This window comes from Typopeltis vanoorti, chromosome 22, assembly GCF_054136105.1.
Source record: "Typopeltis vanoorti isolate ZY-2024b chromosome 22, IOZ_Tvanoo_1.0, whole genome shotgun sequence".
NCBI classification, from domain to species: domain Eukaryota; kingdom Metazoa; phylum Arthropoda; class Arachnida; order Uropygi; family Thelyphonidae; genus Typopeltis; species Typopeltis vanoorti.
In genome coordinates, this window is record NC_143570.1 from 35,819,972 (window position 1) to 35,840,754 (window position 20,783).

Sequence of the window (20,783 nt, forward strand, 5' to 3'; positions counted from 1 at the left end):
CAGATTATCAATAGAATACTCATTTCTGCAGTCCTAACTTGGCAAGTCATTTGCAATGCATAAACATAATATAAACTATATTATGTTTATGATAAAAAACTATATCATGTGAAGGATGTTATTTTAAAAAGAAAACTGTGCCTGACTCAGTGAATATCTGATACATAAGCAGTCTCATTACTTTTTAAATATTCTTTATACTCCATGCAGTACCATTATTTTATCATAAATATTATTTATATGCAAATTAGAAAAAAAAATCAGTCTTCTCAGAATATTTTAATTTGGTTTTCTGCATAAATATTAATTTTGAATTTTTGTTTATAATCATCATAGGTGATAATATCATCAATTGTCATTTCTGGAATGAAGTAAATAATTTACTAGCTAAATTAATTATTTACATGCTGACATTTCACCAGCTGAAACTAGCATAATCAAAAATGTACATTTAAGATGCTCAGCAAAGATTGAGAATGAAATGAACAAGGAGACAGTCATGCACATGGAGCACAACATTGCACTCTCTCTCTCTGTGATTACTACTGATGGGATGATAGGACAGTGTACCAAAATTTGTAGTTATGTAAGTAGAGGCTGTTGTTCCAGATGCAGAGGCCAAGGCTTTGAAAATTCTCTGTACTGAACCAAAGTTTGGCAGGCAAGGTCATCTACAACTTGTCAGATTATACACCTCAGGAAAATGAAGCTAAAATTTTAAGTGTAGGCTTTAACTTCACAGCTGCTCCAGGAAAAATCCTATATAGGCCAGTGATGAGCAAGTCAATTTTGCATTTCAAGGTGCACTCAGTCATTAACATGGAATTTGCTATTAAAAAACTACTACAAGATGAAAACTCCATACACTTTAAAACCACTATAAGAACTTTCACTTGGAGGAGAATGATTGCTTAGTTAGCTTTGATGTGTCATCTCTTTTCATTAATGTTCCAGTGGGATTCCGTAAAGGCTTTAACACAATTGATCATATTCATGTAGTAAAACAAATAATAGAAAAAGCAGAAGAAAACCAGTTGCCTCTTTGCTTAGCCTTTATTGATTATGAAAAAGCATTTGATTCCATCAAAACTAATGCAATAATCAAAGCACTCCAGAATCAGGGAGTTCCTGGAGAATATATGGACCTCCTCCAGGAAATATACCACACTGCAACAGCAATAATCCAACTTCATATGAGTAGCAATAAAATATCAATTTGAAAAGGTGTCTGACAAGGAGACTCTCTATCACCTAAAATCTTTACACCAGTCCTTCAAGAAATATTTAATAATATAAACTGGACACACTTGGTATAAAAATTAATAACAGAAACTTAACACACTTGAGATATGCAGATGGTATCATAATTTTTGCAAACACTCCAGAAGACCTTAACATAATAATAGAAGACCTACATCATGAAAGCAGAAAAGTCAGTCTAATAATAAACTGATAAAAAACTAAAATCATGTTTAATCATTTTGTAACACCAAAACACATAATAATATAAAACAATTTCTTGGAGAGAGAGCCTCTTCATATACATACTTAGGTCATCTCATTGATCTAAACTGTGGACTCCAGAAGGAAATAAATAGAAGAGTTCAACTTGCCTGGGGGTACATTCAGAAAATTGAAAAGCATTTTTCAAAACAGTGATGTCCCACTTTGTTTAAAAAGGAAGACATTTAACCAGTGTATACTTCCAGTCATCACATATGGTGGTTGTGAAACTTGGTCTCTAACAAAAGCACTGGCAAATAAACTAGCAACAACTCAAAGAAAAATGACATTAAAAGATAAGAAGCAAAACACCTAGATAAGAAGCCAGACTCATATCGCTGACATCATTCTTCACCACAAGTGACTAAAATGGAAATGGACCGAACATCTATCCAGAAGAGAAGATGAGCAATGGACCACCATACTAACGAACTGGATTCCAAAAGAAGGGAAACAAGGTCGAGGACATCCTAAAAGAAGGTGGAGTGATGAATTATGAAATTTTGTTGGGAAAAATTGGTCAACCATTGCCAAGAACAGAGAAAGGTGAAAGGAACTAGAGGAGCCCTTTGTCCAGCAGTGGACAGAAAATTGCTAAAAAGAAGAACCAGTTCTTTAAACAAATTGAAGGTGTAGCAGTAGGATCTCCCCCCCCCCCCTTCCCACACACACATTGCTAACTTATACACAGAATCTTTTGAAACTGTCACTAAATTCATCCCAAAAGTATAGCTAAGGTATACTGACAATGTCTTTGCCATTTGGCTACATGGCCATCAGGGTCTTTCTAGCTTTTTACAGTTCCTCAACAGTATCCACCCTCAAATTAGTTTTATTTTTTAAGTGACTGTAGCCTTCTTGAATACCTTATTTACAAATAGTAATCAGATGGGTCCCTCACATGTTCAGTCTTTGGTTACCCCACCCCTAAAAAGAACAATCAACAATCTCGACCTCCAACACACTCGCACACAGGCACACCCCAACCATATTGTACATTCATCATATCCTTACTCTATATTAAAGGTACAACAAATAAACTAGGATCACTCCTAAAATAACACAAAATTGGAATGGTTTATAAACCTCTGCCAAAGTCTTTGTCAAATCATGGACCTCAGTGATCCTTCCCAGGTGTCTACAGTGCCCTTTGTCTATATGAGATCCAGTATTGTGGACAGCAGGATGGCCCACTTTGACAAGAAAAAAAAATCATTGAAATATATTTGGTATGTGGCAGTGAAGACCATTTCATCAGGTGGAAGAAAGCCAGACTACTACTATACAGATTCCAGTTCAAATCACATACTGTTCGTGGAAGTGACTCATGCTCTACTGAACCCAGTGAACTGCAGTGCAACTGATGATGTTATCCTACATGCATTTTTGTTCACTTCCCCATCCTTCCATTAGCAGTAATCAGAGATCACCAGAGAGAGAGAGAGTGCCACTGTTGCCTTCCATACATTGTCCTTGTTATTGAGATTTTGTTTTCTTAGTCTTTGCCAGGTATCTATTAAAGTACCTTCAATAATTCTAGCTTGAGCTGGTAAAACATTGACATATACATAATTAATTTAGTTAGTAAATTATTTATTTAGAGTCTCTGTAGCTCAGTCAATATAGAAGATGTTCTTCTATATTGACTGAACTTCTATATCAAATCCAGGTAAATAAAGGTTCCTCGTGTCAGTGACATGAGGAACCTTTGTCTGGTCTCTTTCGATGAAAGGTGAGTTAGCCTGTCTCATACAGAGGTAACGGATTTTTTTGTCCCACCCCCCCTCCAAAACAGGCAAGCCGGTCCCATGAACACACGGATTACAGTCATGAATATTGACCTTAAGGGATGCAGCAGATGAGTGACAAACCAGTTGCATTAATTTGTCGTAAGCCCTCATTAAGAGGGAGGATGGGACGGTGAGAAGGATAGGATAGGAATTATTTATTTTCTTTCCAGTTCCACATAGTTTTTATCCCAGAAACTTCACGATGATTCCCTGAGACACTTTGCTTTGCTATCTTCTATTTCTGAGTCCATTTTTCTTCATATATATTTCCTGAAAATTATGGCCTACAGATGTTTCCATCCACTGTTAATCATTTGCTGTTTTCTCTTCCATAACATTAGCTCACTACATCTTCATGAACTATAAAAATAAATAAATATATGCACCATAAAGATTTGTTTTTCATGCCATTGCATTCATTTGATTTATAATTTTTTGATTTCAGATTAGAGAACTTTACATATTAGCTTTAGAAGAGCAATTACACTCCACTGATGAATATCAGAAAGCCTACAAACTTTTAAGGTGAGGCTTTTTTTTTTTTTTTCTCCAGTGAGCTCATTTGTGTTTTTTGTTCAGAGCAGTTATTTACATACATTACTTACTTATTATTATTTAAACTGCTTGCTTAGTATTATGAATTTGACATCCAAGTATTATGCTGGCCTGAAGTGGTTAGTATACCTGCTCTCCAACAGATTACAGGTTTCAATCCCACTTTGTACTTTGTGTACTTCTATAACCTTTGATATGGCACGGTATGACCTTTACTGTCCTTGCACTGTTAAAACAATATATCATCATCATTATTCAAGTATTACATAGAGTTATATTTTACTTATCAATTTTATAGTGTTTTTTTATGTTGCTCCCACCCACAAAAGGTTATTTGTTAACTTACAGTACATTTTGAACCGTGGGTGAGCAATGGATTTTTTTCTGTTTTTATTTTTTTTATCAATTATATATATATATATATATATATATTTTTTTTTTTAATTTTAATTTATTTTTACATAGTCCAGAAACCCTGCTCTAGAGACCAGATATGGAACTTTTTCAAGCCACTTCAGAAATCCAATGAGTAGGGAAGCGATTCACACTAGGCAATGAAATTCATCTCCTACCTACAAGTGGCAATAAAGTGCAAACTTTAAGATTACCATTACTTTAATTTCCATACATGTTACAATAATAATTTACAGTATGCATTCTGTGTAAGCAACATAACTAGTAATTAGTTTATGGAATTACCAACGCATATAAAGTATATTAATTAAAGGTAACTTTAATGAATAACTTCTATATTTCGGCAATGTCACATTGCCATCTTCGGGAACATAAAGATATGGTATGTGACTCAGGAACTAACACAAAGCAAATGAGGAAGAAAGCAAGAAACTAATATTGTTCCTAAAGTCCTAATGGTGCCCTCTTGCAGGCTAATTTGGTAGTCTTGGCAGTTGGGCTGAAGTTCTCATAATGAAAGTCTCCCAAATTTGTTGAGGTTAGGAACATTTTTTAGAGCTGCTGAAGATTCTTTGAATAATCTTTCATATTTAAACTTGCTGCGATGGATTATTTTTGTTTTCTTCTCAGATGACAAGGCCCTGACTATTGAACTAAACCACATCCTCAACACTTTCTTAGCCAATGGCTATAACCCCCAAAAAATCCAAAAAATACTAAAACCTGTAAACCACAACCCCCCTCCCCGCTCCACAATAAAGATTACACCAAGTCTATCACCATCCCCTACATCCAGGGCACCTCTGAAAAAATAACCAATATCCTCAAAAAATATGACCTTACTTCCTGTTACAGACCATATAAAAAGTTGGCATCCCTTATCCGCTCTACCAAAGACCAACCACTTCCCCTAGACCTACCTGGTGTATACCAGGTCCCTTGCAGCTGCAAATTGTCCTACTTTGGCCAAACAGGCAGAACAACAAATATCAGGATTTCAGAACACCAAGACTACATCCGGTTTCACCAGTAAAGCCGCTCTGGGCTGGCAGACCATGCCTTAGATACCCACCATAAAATTCGTTGGAAGAAAACAAAAATAATCCATCGCAGCAAGTTTAAATACGAAAGATTATTCAAAGAATCTTCAGCAGCTCTAAAAAACGTTCCTAACCTCAACAAATTTGGGTGCATGAAACTGCCCCAAATTTGGGAGACTTTCATTATGAGAACTTCAGCCCAACTGCCAAGACTACCAAATTATCCTGCAAGAGGGCACCATTAGGACTTTAGGAACAATATTAGTTTCTTGCTTTCTTCCTCATTTGCTTTGTGTTAGTTTCTGAGTGCACATACCATATCTTTATGTTCCCGAAGATGGCAATGTGACATTGCCGAAATATAGAAGTTATTCATTAAAGTTACCTTTAATTAATATACTTTATATGCGTTGTTAATTCCGTAAACTAATTACCAGTTATGTCTAACCAACGTATAAGTCTTACTACTAGAATGTGTAAGCAACAGTTTCTTCATCTGTCTTTTAAGGGATTTCATGAAAAACCTGTATAAATGATGCACTTCGAGGGGGGAAGACAGCATGCAGAATGATCAGATGTCAGTATTTATAAATGACAAATTTTTTCTTTTATGATATGCTGTTATTTAAGTGCATTTACAAACTCCAAGGAATGAACATAAGAGGCCTATACACTGGTTTGCATAACTATCATATCCCCCTCCTTAAATTAATCCACATTAGAAAAATTACTTCTCACTCACTTTTGCTGACTCTTCTTATCTACTCAGCTTCCTTGGATGTCCTCATGTTTTTTTTGTTTTTTTTTCCCTGTAACTGGTTAGGTATTGAATAATTTCAATCTCTGTCGTTAGTCTCTCTCCATTTTCTGCCTCTTTGCAAACTTTCTAACCCACAAGTTGTAATATTCTTTTACAAGAATATACAATCATGTCATATCAGATTTCATCTAAACTTTGTAATAATAAAGAACTTCTAAAGTGATACATGATGCTAGCAAAATATAATCTCGTGAAATTATATTTTGCTAGCAAATTTATATTCAGAAATCAGTGAGACTTTCAACATGTAGAACCAATCAGTTATCTTTGTTGTTTTTTATGAAGCTTTTTTCAGACTCACTAGGTAATTGTTATTTGCTTGTGTTGTTTTCCTCTGGTTTTGAAGTAATGGTAATAGTGAGGATGCAGTATGCCATATATACAAAAGAGAGTGACAGGTTCTCTTTTGCATTATGCCAAAGAGAGCACTAAAATGGCCTTGATAGTGCATGCCACTACATCCATACTGAACAGATAGGACATAGCAAGGAAGGTTATAGTCATTTATAATCTGAATGCCCCTTCCCCATTATAATTTAGTGTGTCGGTAAATGAGTGCTTGAGGTTAGGCAGTATGTACATTTCCATTGCCATTTCCAGAGATGAGATGCACAGCCCATGATGGGAAGGTATGACCAGATCATGGCAAGTGTTGTTTTGGTTATTATGCTTTTCAGTTATATATTATATATTATATTAACAGTTCATTCTCTGTTAATATAATCATTTTGAAAAAACCATCGATTACTAGTAGCAAAAAGCATCACTCTTTTTTGCACGTAAGGATTGAATTATTCCATTGGTTCTTGTAAGCCAGTGATTCTCAACTTAGGGGGTACCCCTCGCCCCCGAAAGGGGACGCGAAGAAAGTGGAAATCAAAGGAAAAACTGAAAAACTACTTTATTGAAACAAAAGCATTTAATGAAACGATTTACTGACACAAAAACAATATAAAAACAAAAAGATAAAATACACTCTGAAAATAAAATAATAAAATGCATAAAATCCACTATTTTGAATAAATTTGTTATGCTTACAGGAATATATCAGTATTGCAGAATATACTAAGCAAATAATTAAAACTAAAAAATAACAGTGAATCTAAAATTTAATGGCTTCCTTGGGCCTGCGTTGCAGAGCAAAGCTTTTCATATGATGGTGATACATTTGAAATTAGTTCTCTTTCTATATTTAACTGAGATATGTATTTTGTTTTTAAGGCAGCCACTGCAGAAAATAAACCTGATTTCACAAAAATAAGATGATGGAAATGGCAGAAGTGCACAAAAAGCTCTTGACTTTAGTGCAGAAAATTCATCATCAATACTGGCCCAAAATTCAAACAGCAATTTAGATGCAAACTGTCTTTTGATTTCACTGCTTGACAGTCTATTAATTGGTCCTCTTCTTCAATTGAGAAACCTTCAGGGGTAATTTCAAATGGGTTTCTAACCCACTCATACATTGCCATTATATTGTTGTCAGTTATAAAATAGTTTCTAAAATTCTTCATTAACATTATTAAATGATTTTCAATAGGTGCAAATAAAACTTTGATGTTGCTCTTCTGCCTTGTAGGTTTTGATAAATTCATCCACATTCAAACATTTCAAATTTTTTTTGCTTTACCTTTTTGTTCTATAACCCTAGTTTTTTACAAAAAGCATTAACTTTGTCACTCAGCTCTAAGATATGTGTATTTTTTCCTTGGAGTTTCAAGTTTAATATATTTAGTTTCTCAAATATGTCCACCAAGTAGCTCAATTTCATCACAAATAAGTGGTCTCTAAACTGCTACTTCGTGAATTTCCTCTTACAAGAAGATTGCTATTTCATCTCTTAATTCATAAACATGTTATAAACATTTTCCCTGTGATAACCATCTTCTCTCACAGTAAAATGGTAACGCTGAATGTTCCACTTCAGCCATGTCTTTGCAAAGCTCAGAAAACAGTCTTGATTTTAAGAGTCTCATTTTTATATAATTCACCATAGTTATAGTTGTTGTTAACACAAGTTTAGACTAGGACTCATTTCCTTTGCAACAACAGCTTCTTTATGAACCATGCAGTGTATCCAAATAGGTTGTTGGGATTTTTCCCACACAAAGGCTTGTAAACTTTTAAACCTTCCAGACATAACTTGAGCACCATCAGTACAAATTCCAACACAATTTTTCCACTGTGTGTTTGCCTTGCATATGAAATCGTTGAATATTTTGAACATTTCAAGTGCTCTTCTTTCTATTGGTTTACAAAAACAATAACTCTTGAACTGCTGATAATCCATCTCTAATCGAACATAAGCAATTAAATGACAATCCTTGTTGCTATCTCTTGCCTCGTGAAGCTGAATCAAGAATATTACTATTATTATTATTACGTAGCATCTCAAGGGAGTCCAAGGGACTCATCGAGGGAGGGTACAACTCTGTCTTCACCACTCAGTCCACCAACTACCATCATCATCTAAACCAACACCATCTACCGTCCACCAACACTATTGATATTTTCACAGACAATCACAAATGTCCATGCCCAAGGCGGGATTTGAACCCACAGCCTTTTGGCTGGAGAGCAGATACACTAACCACTTGGCCAACCAGGCCAGCCAATTAATTGGTCACAAAGCTTCAACAAAAGTTGTTGCTACATATCTTCACATTTTGCTGAACAACAGTATCATTTGATAGAAGTATGCACTGCAGTTGTTTAGTAAAACTTTCTCCAAGCATAGTCTCCACAATATCAATTGCAGTTGACAGTATTAGGTCTTCTCCAATAGTGTGTGCCTTTTTGCACCTAGCTATTTTATATGCAACTTTGTAGGAAGTAGTAAAGCTTTTTCATTTACAGACAAAGCTTTTTTTAATGCTAGATTTTTGCTTTTCAAAACATTTCAGTTTGGCAGCAAAGATCTCTCGAGGTTTGTCAACATACTCCTTATGAAGTGTTTCCAAATGTCTTTTAAGTTCATTTAGTTTCATTCTATCAACTGCCAAATTTTTGAACAAATAACACACAGTGGTCTTTCTTCATCATTTACTTCAGTCTTTGTAAAACGAAAATCTAAATATTCTGCTACATCTTAATTTACACTCACGCATAGACCTACACAATTTACCGTGTAGGTATTCAAAACCAAAATCCTACGGAATAGGTTGGTTATTCCTGGAGGTGTCGCATGCCTATAAAAGTGTATGTTCATGGGGCCGGTTTGCTTTTTCTGGGAGGGAAAAACCCTCTGATTCCATATGAGACCGGCTAACTTACCTTTAGTCGAAAGAGACCAGATAAAGGTTTCTCACGTCACTGACGGGAATCGAATCCAGGTCTTTCCGACCAAAGGGCTTCGTCTATACTGACTGAGCTGCAGAGGTTCATTCTGCTGCATACTTCCTTGATTTTACTTTCGGAATGATATTCTGTGAACCTGAATTTGATGTTGATGCTCCATGGTTGTCAGATGCCCGCTTACGTCCACTTAAAAATTTATCAGTTTTTCTACACTAGAAAAGATTGTTTTTATACCATGTATCACAGTCATTGCGAATAGTAGTAAAATAATGCCGACCTTCGACTTCTCACTGTTGGTCACTCTTGCTGTGTTACTACCATCTTGCCATTTCAAGCCTCATTTATACTCGCGGAAACATTTCCAGAACATTCAAGACTTTCCGTGATGAAATCGCGAATGTTTCCGAAAGGTCGATACGATTCAGCGGTCTGTGCAGTGGTGCCAGATTTATACAATTTTTGAAAGATTTAATGACGTATTTAAATTTGTATGAATATTTAAAAATTTTAATTAATTTTTAGTTTGTTTGTTTGTTTGGCTAACTTTTATGGGTTTTTCAGTGTCTCAGCACAAGATTTGCAAAGGGGGGGGGGGGTACCACAAAAACTAATATTAAAAAATGGGGCACACATGAAAGAACGTTGAGAAACACTGTTGTAAGCGTAGGGAGAATAGCTGACCTGACAAATAAGTACATACTGGTGCAGAATATGAAAGCAATCATTTGTTCAGACTACTTTTCTATGTAAAAAAAAAAAAAGTTGTACTAATTTGTGTCCGTACATCTAGTTTTGACTGTTAATTGTTGACTGGAATCCCATTAAGTCTAAATTTATCATATAATTAGATGAAAGACTGAAATTACATCCTAAATTTTAGATTGTCTTCCATTATTGCATTCTTCCATTTTCACTATTACTGTAACCACTGTCGACGAGGACAAAACAGATAAGTAAACAATTAAATATATTCAAAATTACCACATGCTTCTTCAGCAAAGTTACTTCTTTCTTTTCAAGTAGCTGATCTCTTGACAAACACAGTGAGGCCCTTGTGTAACTGGGTGATGAAGTTATACCATCATTTTGCATTCAAGTTTAAGCCAATAAGAATATGATTTGGTCAGATAAGTCCAAAATTTCTATCTCCTGATGTGTTCTCCCTGGCCAGTTAATTCTCCTGATTCGAATCTTATTGAGCATTTCTTATGGGATTATGTGCCATATAGCCACATATCCTACAATATCCACTGGTCACTACTAGTGCCTTACTCAATCCCTAACCTCAGGATTAGAGATAGATGTGTGGAAAAACTTTTCCACACATCTATCTCTAATCCAGAGCATTTTAGTAATGAGATGTGGCACTTTTGGCTACTTATATGTGGAAGTATGACTTCTGCATTACTTCAGCCATAGTATCATTTCTGGGTCTGGCTCCAACCAATGAGATCTCAATAAAGATCGAAACCGGTCTGAGTAGTGATCCTTCCCATAATGCATAGCATCATACATGTCCATAAGTATGTGTGCTTTGCATTATGGGATACTAAGGCAAGTGACATGAAGTCATTAGCCTCTTTATATGATTTGCACAGCATGAAGTTACTTCATGTGCAAACTTTGTTTGCTGTGACTCATGAGTATACATTGGATCTTATTTTATATGCACACACATACACATACATCATGTTATAAATCAGAACCAAATCTGTTCCATGATCATCTGTCTTATTTGACTTTTCTCTCTCCCTCTCTCTCAAGTGTGGTTCTGATTCTTTTGTATTTTAATCTTTTACTGCTTAACCATTTATGATGTTTCTTTTTTTATTCTGATTATTACTTTAGTTTTATTATTCCATTGAAAGTAATTTCATATTTTTAGTTTCTTTTTAATAATTTTTTTGTCTTTTCTAGATTTACATTAGCTGCTGTGTTTAGTGTTATTTTTATATTACGTCCTTCTGTGTCTGCATCTTCAGGGTTGTTTTCTATGTTATCTAAACATTTATTAATTCTCTGCTCATATATAGCCACTGTGTAAATGTATAATTCATCTGATTTTTTATTGGAATGTTTTGTTTTCTTCTTTATTAATTACAGTCATTTAAACGGTAATCTCAAGATTTTAGCTTAGTAAGGAAGTGAACAACCTATTTCATGGGCCTCTATATACTGTAATATCTAAAGAAAATTTTGTTTTTCCATATAAATTAATGTATAATTGACTTCCATCCTATTCTTAAAGTAAACAAAAAACATTTATAAACATGTTTATAGAGAAATTCATTAATTTTTAGTGGAACCTGTGGCATAGTAATTAAATAATAAAGTAACACGTAAAAACCATTGATATCTTTAATTAGTAAAAGGACAGATATTTTGTACTAAAATTAATAGTACATCTTCAATGTCTGTAACAGTAATAGGAATAGAATACAGGCAAAACGTTCAATGGATCACCTATTAAAATACAATTGTTACCACGTGCTAGGAAATAATAGAAATAACAAATTTAATCTATTAAGATAAAAGGTTTTTTACATAAGATAAGTCAATACTGTGCTGTGCCAGACCAGACTTCAGAGGTTTGTTATAATCAATATAATATTGATGTTCTTTTATTCTTTTCGCAGCGCAGTATTGACTCTACTCATAGTGTCCAGTGGGATAAAGCAGTTCTCCTCCAAAGATGCAGATTCAAATATGAACGCTTATTCAAAGAAAGTTGTGAAACTATCTTACACCGACCGAATTTAAATAGAAATGACTGCATGTCTATCTCAAAGATCTGGGAGACTTTTATCTTATGTAAAAAACCATTTATCTTAATAGATTAAATTTGTTATTTCTATTATTTCCTAGCATGCGGTAACAATTGTATTTTAATAGGTAATCCACCAAACGTTTTGCCTGTATTCCATTCCTATTACTGTTACAGACACTGAAGATGTACTATTAATTTTAGTACGAAATATCTGTCCTTTTACTAATTAAAGATATCACTGTGGTTTTTACGTGTTATTTTATTATTTAAGAGAAATTCATTAGTTTATTTTATATATATATACACGAGGGTGGTCTGAAAAGTTCTCATCCTAACTATGAAAAAAAACGAATTTATAATTTCAAAATTATCTTTATTTTTCAACATAATCTCCCTTAAAACTAATACATTTATTCCAACGATGCTCCAGCAGCACCATTATCCAGTCCCTGTAGTGGTTCTCAGTAAGATCTGTAAAATACTCCTCTACAGCTGCAATCACTTCTTGATTTGAAGAAACACGCTGACCAGAGAGGAAGAGTTTTAGTTTCAGGAAGAAGTAGAAGTCAGAGGGAGCCAAATCTGGGGAATAGCGTGGATGTGCCAACAATTCATAGTGCAGATCCTTTAATTTTGATTTAGATCAAAAGCGCTGCACCCATCTTGCCAAAGCTTTTTCATTTGCAATTCTTCATGCAAAATATATCCTATACGTTCTTTTGAAATGTCTATAGTCTCAGCAGTTTCAAGCATTTTGACTCACCAGTCATTTAATACCATATCATGCACTTGATCAATGATTTCTGGTGTTACACTTTTCGGACATCCTTCACGTGGATCATCTTCAAGGCTGGTAGCCACGTTTAAACTCAGCAGCCCATTTCTTAATTGTCGAAAACGAAAGAGAAGAGTGCCTGTGAACTTCTAATGAATTTTTTTGGTGTTAAACCTTCTTTTACAAAGAATTTTATAACCACACGATACTCAATTTTATCCATTTCAAGGGATACAGACAACACCTTTTGCTTCAGATAGCTGTATAAAATAAACTACTTGACTTGCAATTTCACATGGATGCTTATAACAGATGTACCAACTTAGAAAAAAAAAACTTGCCGATAGTGTTGCCATATATGGTTGAGGCCGAGAACTTTTCAAACCACCCTCGTATATATACCTTCAAATAAAATTTAAAAAAATTAGAATAATCAAAGAAAATGTGTTGAATGATTTGCAGTTCTAATTTATTGCATGGAAAATAATTATTACCAAATATTAATTTTATTATCTAAATCTACGTACTTTGTATATTATATAATCATCTAAACACATAATTTAATATAAATTATAATGCATAGCATCATACATGTCAATTATTCATTATAATAATTTTTAACATTTAAAATATTAGAATTTCCCCAAATTTTCAGATTTGTTTTGGGATTTGGGAGAGTATAGAAATAGCATATATTTCATCAGCTGTGGGACTGATTCACGTGTGCCTAAGATAAAGCCGCTGATGACTTCCAAGAAAAAACGCTGACCCGAGAGGAAGAGTTTTAGTTTTGGGAAGAGATAGAAGTCAGAGGGAGCCAAATCTGGGGAATAGGGTGGATGTTCCAACAATCATAGTGCAGATCCTTTAATTTTCCCATTGCCAAAACACCTTTGTGAGCAGGTGCATTGTTCTGATGAAAGATGATTTTTTTTTTTTTTTTCTTCTGCAAATCAGGTTTTTTCTCATGAATTTTTTCATCTAGTCTGGTTAAAAGATCGGAATAATATGCCCTGGTTATTGTTTTACCCTTTTCAAGATAATTAATAAACAAAATGCCTTTAGCATCCCAAACCACTGATGCAATGACCTTTCTTGCTGATGGAACTGACTTTGTCTTCTTTGGCGCTGAACAACCGGCTTCTGTCCACTGTTTTGGATACTGGTGTGCAACGATGAATCTAAGTCTCATCCATAGTAATAAATCAAAACACAAAATCAGTTTTATTCTTGTTAAAACCAAAGCACTCAGCTAGAGTGATATCGTGTAAACAAAGACTGTGCTGTGGGGTCAAGAGGACTGGAAAAAGGTATTTTTTTTAGTGATGAAAGTATGTTTGTGTGTGTACCATGGGCATCGAAGGATATATGTTTGGTGTCTCAAGCAAGAAGCATTTGATAAAAAGTGCATGATATTCAGGAGATTTGCAACCTCTGGCATAGTATGGCTTGTATGACTGCAGAGGATCTGGGTAGGCTGTGTATTGTGTATGAAAGAATCAATTCCAAAATGTCCCAAGAAATTTTTGAGCACTTTGTTACCTGCATCAGAAGATTTGTGTTGATGACGATATCCTTTTTCAGCAAGCTTCAGCTTCTTGTCACACTTCTAAGACCACTACCAGATGGCTCAAAGAAAGACAAATCAGTGTAATTCCTTGGCTGGCAAACTCACCAGATTTAAACTCCATTGAAAATTTGTGTGGGAATTATGCAGAAATGTCTTCAAGAAGTTGCTCCAAGAGACAGAAATGAACTGGTTCCAGTCTGCAGACCATATCAGCATATTTTGATAAAAAAAAATACTGTGAACAACTAGTAAATAATATGCCCAACTGTTTATGAATGGTCATAAAAGCTAAGGGAGGTGCAACAAAGTACTACTTGTGATATTGTTTCTCTTTGACTGTATTTTTTGTGCATTTATTTTCACATTATTTTGAACTACTTTAAAAATAATTCTAATTTTGGAATGTTTTCAAATAACAGTTTTCTTATAATTTATATTACATTTTTGTGTTGGCATGGTTATATAATATACAAACAAGTATGTAGATTTAGATGATGCTAATTCATATTTGGTAATAATCATTTTCTATGCAATAAATTAGAATTGCAAATCATTCAACATATTTTCTTTGATTATTCTAATTTTTTTTATTTATAGGTGTATATATTTATCTATATATTAATCCCATACACAAGAGGTTGAATATCTTATAAGCACATCTGTGCTGTGTGTGTGGGTGCATGTTAATAGTAAGATAAGAGGTTTATTGACTTTTTTTTTTTTAACAGTTGTAGGTTGTGTAGTTGTTTGGAATACTTTATGAGGAATGCTGTTCCAGACTACAATGGTAGAAGATAGCATAAAAGAGGAGAAACAGGTTAAATTCACATACTGTTGCAATGAAAAGGGATGCTGAGCAGTGCTGCTGCTCTTATTTTAACACGTTGAGTCCTAAACCTACTGGGACTTAATGTCCTATCGATGTAAATATACGTCGATAAGACTCAAAGTGTTAACAGGCCAACATAAAGTGGAGAAATTATGGTTGCCAGTTTACTGGAACAATGATCGAAGTATCTCTAGAAAATAATGTTAAAAAGTGGTCCTGTGAGATAGGGGTTGAAGCGACTCTGTAAAAGAGACAAATCATCATGGAGCCAAATTACTTTCCTCTGGACAGCATCAAGAATTTTTAGCAAAGTTTTAAGTGAAACAACCCAAACAGTTCGGATTGTATTCTAAGAATGGGCAGATCTGACAGACAGATCAGACTGATGATTTTTGTATTACCTAGTGTAGGTGAGCTGAGATCTCTTTTATTAGAGAAAAGGCAGGACTTCATTTTGGTGGCATTGAAGATGACTTGATTGTCCCCATCCCACTGAATGGATGATATGCAGATCACTGCTTAAGGCATTGGTTGTGAATGATCTTAAGCATGGGTAGTCTGAGCACTGCATAATTTGTCAGATAAGTAGGATGAAATGGAGAGTACTATCATCTTCAAAACTGTGAATTGGATTAGTGACGCTTGAGAATATGTCATTTATACACAGGAGAAAAAAGTACCCACAAGCACTGGTACACCATGACATGCAATAAACAATCAGAGAGAAAGCTGGCTACAGAGGGTGGCAAGTAGATAGACAAAAGGATGACTGTTCACCAGGTCTCAGTGACAGCACAAGTTTCTCCAAATCTTTCCATCGAATGTGTCCAGTGGTTAGTGATGTAAACTAAAATTAATTGTGGAACTTGAATAGCAGAATCCATATTGGTGGTCATTGAGTGGAGAAGTTCATCATCATCATCAAATTCCTGATATATACCCTCAAGGGGTGTACAGGATATGATAGTACTACATGAAAAATTTACATTATTACTGACTTCCTATCTACAATTTTCCTCCAAATCAGTCTTTTACTTGTCAAGACTCCAACATTATCAGATCTCATATTTCTATCTTCTAAGGCACTTTTTAACATATCAATCCATCTATATCTTGATCTTCCTCTGGGTCTTTTTCCTGCCAACCTGGCAGAGAACACTTGTTTTGCTAATCTTTCCTCACCCATTCTGTTTAAATGACCATACCGCCTGAGATTAGCTCTGCTAAGACATTCCTGGATGCTGACAATGTCAAGTTCTTCCCTAATATTGTTTTTAATATGATATTGCCATTCATGCCATCTGTTCAATCCGCTAATCTTTCTCAGGACTCTCATATCTGCGGTCTCTACTCTTTGGTCAAGTGTTTTACTTCTTACCCAGCTCTCAGATCCATAAGTTAAAACTAGTTTGAACACTGTCTTGTATACAGATAATTTAGTGTTCTGACTAATTTCTCTCTCATTCCATATGAATTTATTCAATTGACTTCCTACCATGCCAGCTTTGGTGATTCTGTTGTCTATTTCCATATTTAATTTACCATCTTCACTAAAAATCATGCCTAAATAGTGCCTGAAATGTTTTACTTGTTCCACAGGTTCTCCGTTCACAAAGCAGTTGACATTTTCACCGATTCTGCCTATTTTCATTGCTTTTGTCTTTTTTATTGCTGACCTTCATACCATATCTATTACAAAAGTTATTCAGTTTAGTCAGGGAATCTTGCAGACTTGTAGCGGATTTATTTAGAAGTATAACATCGTCCGCATAAAGCAAAGAGCTGACATTAACATCTCCAATTTTGATATCATGTTTAAAACCACTTTCCTTCATAATGTGATCCATATAGATAATGAATAACAGTGGGGATAATGTACATCCTTGTCTCACACCAGATTTAACATTAAACCATCTTCCTGTACTCCCTTCAAACTTACAACTACTGTTGTAAGTTTGAAGGGAATACAGTAAGATTCTAACTGCTGACTTACAACTCAAATAAAGACTAAATATTTCTTGATATAATTCCCCATTGACACCATATAACTTTAACATATTGAATAGCTTCTCTCTTGGTGCCTTGTCACATGCCTTTTCCAGATCGACAAAACTTAAATACAGATCTTTGTTATATTCCCATGCTTTCTCGACTATTGGTCGTAAAGTGAAGATCTGATCCTGACAGCCTCTATTCGGCCTGAATCCAGCTTGTTCTTCACCAAGCTTTTCTTCCACAATTCTTCTCAACCGTTTCTCAAATATACTTGCATAGTTCTTGCCAGGAACACTCAGTAGAGAAATACCTCTGTAATTCCCACATTCCGTTTAATTTCCCTTTTAATATATGGGTGCTATGGGCACTCTACTCCAATCATCGGGAATTCGTCCCTCTGTCCAGGTTATGAACTATGCAGTGCAGCCACTGTAAGACTTTTATTCCTCCATACTTGAGCATTTCTGGTCGAATATCATCTACTCCCGCTGCTGTTCCACATTTCAAGCCTTTGATGGCTTTTTCTACTTCAAGTATGGATATGTATTCCTGACTGTAAGCCTGTTAAGTATTTTTTTACCACTGTGCTATAACTGCATATTTCATTGAGCAATTTGTTGAAGAAATTACTCCATACTTCAAGGATATCTTTTTTCTCCCGTTTTCATGTCACCTTTATCATCTCTAATTCCTTTTACAGCACTCTTTCCTCCATTCCTAAGCTTCTTCAACAACCTCCAGAATATTTTGCCACCTTCTTGATGTTTATTTCTATGTTCTTGAAAAGCCCTCCCATGACTTTTGTTCAGCTTGTTTTACACAGTGTTTAGCTTTCTTACATTTGTCTCTGTATTCTCTAAGAGCACAAGCTGACTTATTTGCCAGGAACATTTGATACGCTTTCTTCTTTTCCTTCACTGCCTCTTTAACTTCCTCTACCCACCAGGGAGTTCTGATTTTTTTATCCTTGCAGACAACCTCACCACATGCGTCTCTGGCAGAATCAATCAATGTTTTCTTCAGAGTTTACCACTGAATCTCCAAGGTTTCATTCCTGTTCTCAAACTCTTTCATTTTTTCTTCAATAATCTTTGTGTATTTTAGTCTACAGTTCACATCTGAGAGCTGCTCAACTTTTATTCACCTTAAAACTTTCTTAGATGATATTCTTTTCAATATGAAATTCAATTTTATCCTGCTCAAGACTAAATAGTGATCACTTCTAATTTCAAATCCTCTGTACACTCCTGTGTCCTGCACCATGGAGAAAACATCACTATCAACAATAACACAGTCACATTGACTTTTCTTATTCCTTGCCCCTTCTCTCCATGTGAATTTGTGCACATTTTTATGTTGGAACATGGTGTTAGTAATAACCAGTTCATGTCCTGAGCAGAAATCCAACAGGTATTTGCCATTGTTATTAGCTTTGCTCTTTTCTCCAAATTTTCCCAAAACATTTTTGTATGTCTGACAATCACTTCCTACTCTGCTATTTAGATCCCCAACAAGGACCAACTTTTCCTTTTTCATTGTGTCAGTAGCTTTCTCTAGAGCCTCAAAAAATTCCTCCACTTCTACCTTCTGTGGGACCATAGGCACAAATAAGTCTCATTGTCCAGTTCCCCATTCTCATATTTGCCGACATTACTCTACTTGAGACTGATTGCCATTCAAGAAGATTAGCCTCGTATTTTGTGTTGAATACTATGGCTTCTCCTTCTTTTCCTTGATTGTCATTTCCTGAATATAACATTTTGTATTTATTGCTCATAAAGATCTCACCAGTTTTTGTCTTTTTTGTTTCAGTCACCCCTATTATGTCGATCTGGTACTTATCTAATTCTTCGGCTAGCTCCATTTCTTTGCCATTAAGGCTTCTTATGTTGATAATACCAATCTTTAACTCTGGTGTTGAGTTGGTGTTTTCAGATTTGTTCAAGTAGCTGACTTTTTGCTGTTCGCCCTGTTCCTTGGTGAAAACAACAGTGGCCTTGTTTAATTAGCGACGCCCCAGCCGGCATGAAATTTTGTCATGTTGTACCATCATTTTGAATTTTGGTTTAAGCCAATAAGAATACAATTTGGTCTTCTAAATCCCAAATTTCCACCCCATCCTCGTTCGTTCAGTATCCGGTTAGATACCCAACCCAGTGGAGAAGTTTGCTATTAATAATCTTCTCCATTATTTTAGAGAGGACTGAGGTCAGTAGTGTGGATGTAGTACTCTAATCTTTCTTTTTTTGAATAGGTTTTTTTATATGATTTCTTTCTGGTTTATGTACCAACTAAGTATCAATGATTGTTGAGATGATACAGGACCAGGATTAGGATTACCTTGAGAGCACAATGTCTGAAAATAGTTGGAGAGATGCTATTAGGATTAGGAGACTTTTTAGTGTCCCAGTTATTTATTTTTTTTATTTTTAATTTAGCATGTCAGGAAGTGAGTGCTTGAAGTTAGGCAAAATGTATTATGTTGCCATGGTCAAGAAATGAAGATGCACAGCTAATGATTGAAATGTAATGACCAGATCATGGCAAGTGTTCTTTTGGTTATTATGCTTTTCATTTATGTATTCATTCACTTATGGTATCATTATTTGATTACTTATATCACAAAAACTTACAAAACATCCACTCTTTCTTGCACATAAGGAATGAATTATGCTGTTGCTTCTTGTAAGCATAGAAACACATAGAAACGTCTTACCTAACAAATAATTACATACTGTGCAGAATAAGAATGCAACCATTTGTTCAGTCTACTTTTTTTTTTTTTTTTAAAGCCTTTTTGATTTGTGGCCATGCATCCAGTTTTGACTATTATTAGGTACTGGAATCCTGTCAAATCTAAATTTATATAATTAGATGAGACTGATCTCACATCCTCAAATTTTAGATTGTCTTCCATTATTGCAGCAGCTTTGTTGCTAATATATATCATAATTTTTCACTGTTAACGTAATCACTATTGATTAGAACAAAACAGATAAGTCAACTATTAGACGTGTTCAAAATTACCAATTGCTTCCTCAGCAAAGTTACTTATTTGTCCATAATAGTATAATTATTCTGAGCAATTTCACCAATATATAACATTATATCATTATTATGATTACCTCCATGGAATCGAAGACTTGTAGTAGGTTACTGCTAACTGTTATTCATACAGTACCTCTCATACCTCTCCTTAAACTCATTCACTGTCAGAGCACTCACAACCATTTCTGGAAATCCTTTCCAGTTATTCATTACTTCCATACAAAAAATATAGTCCTCACACTCTTCTTAATCACACCTAAATAACTTTAGGGTTATTCCCCTTTCTCTCCCTACTCATCATATATCGAAAAATTTATTTTTTCCTGAATCTTACCAAACTCACTCCTCTTTTCTACCTGTTTACTAAACCCCATCCTCAT

General features: G+C 34.8%; 1 protein-coding gene across 1 annotated transcript in view; it reads left to right on the top strand.

The window, feature by feature from the left end:
• Orc3 (origin recognition complex subunit 3) overlaps positions 1-20,783 on the top strand; it is a 283,514-nt gene that overhangs the window by 158,600 nt on the left and 104,131 nt on the right. Inside the window, exon 13 of the mRNA XM_090412057.1 lies at positions 3,739-3,818. Coding sequence (XP_090268183.1) covers positions 3,739-3,818 — 80 coding nt within the window. The remainder of the gene's footprint in view (positions 1-3,738; positions 3,819-20,783) is intronic.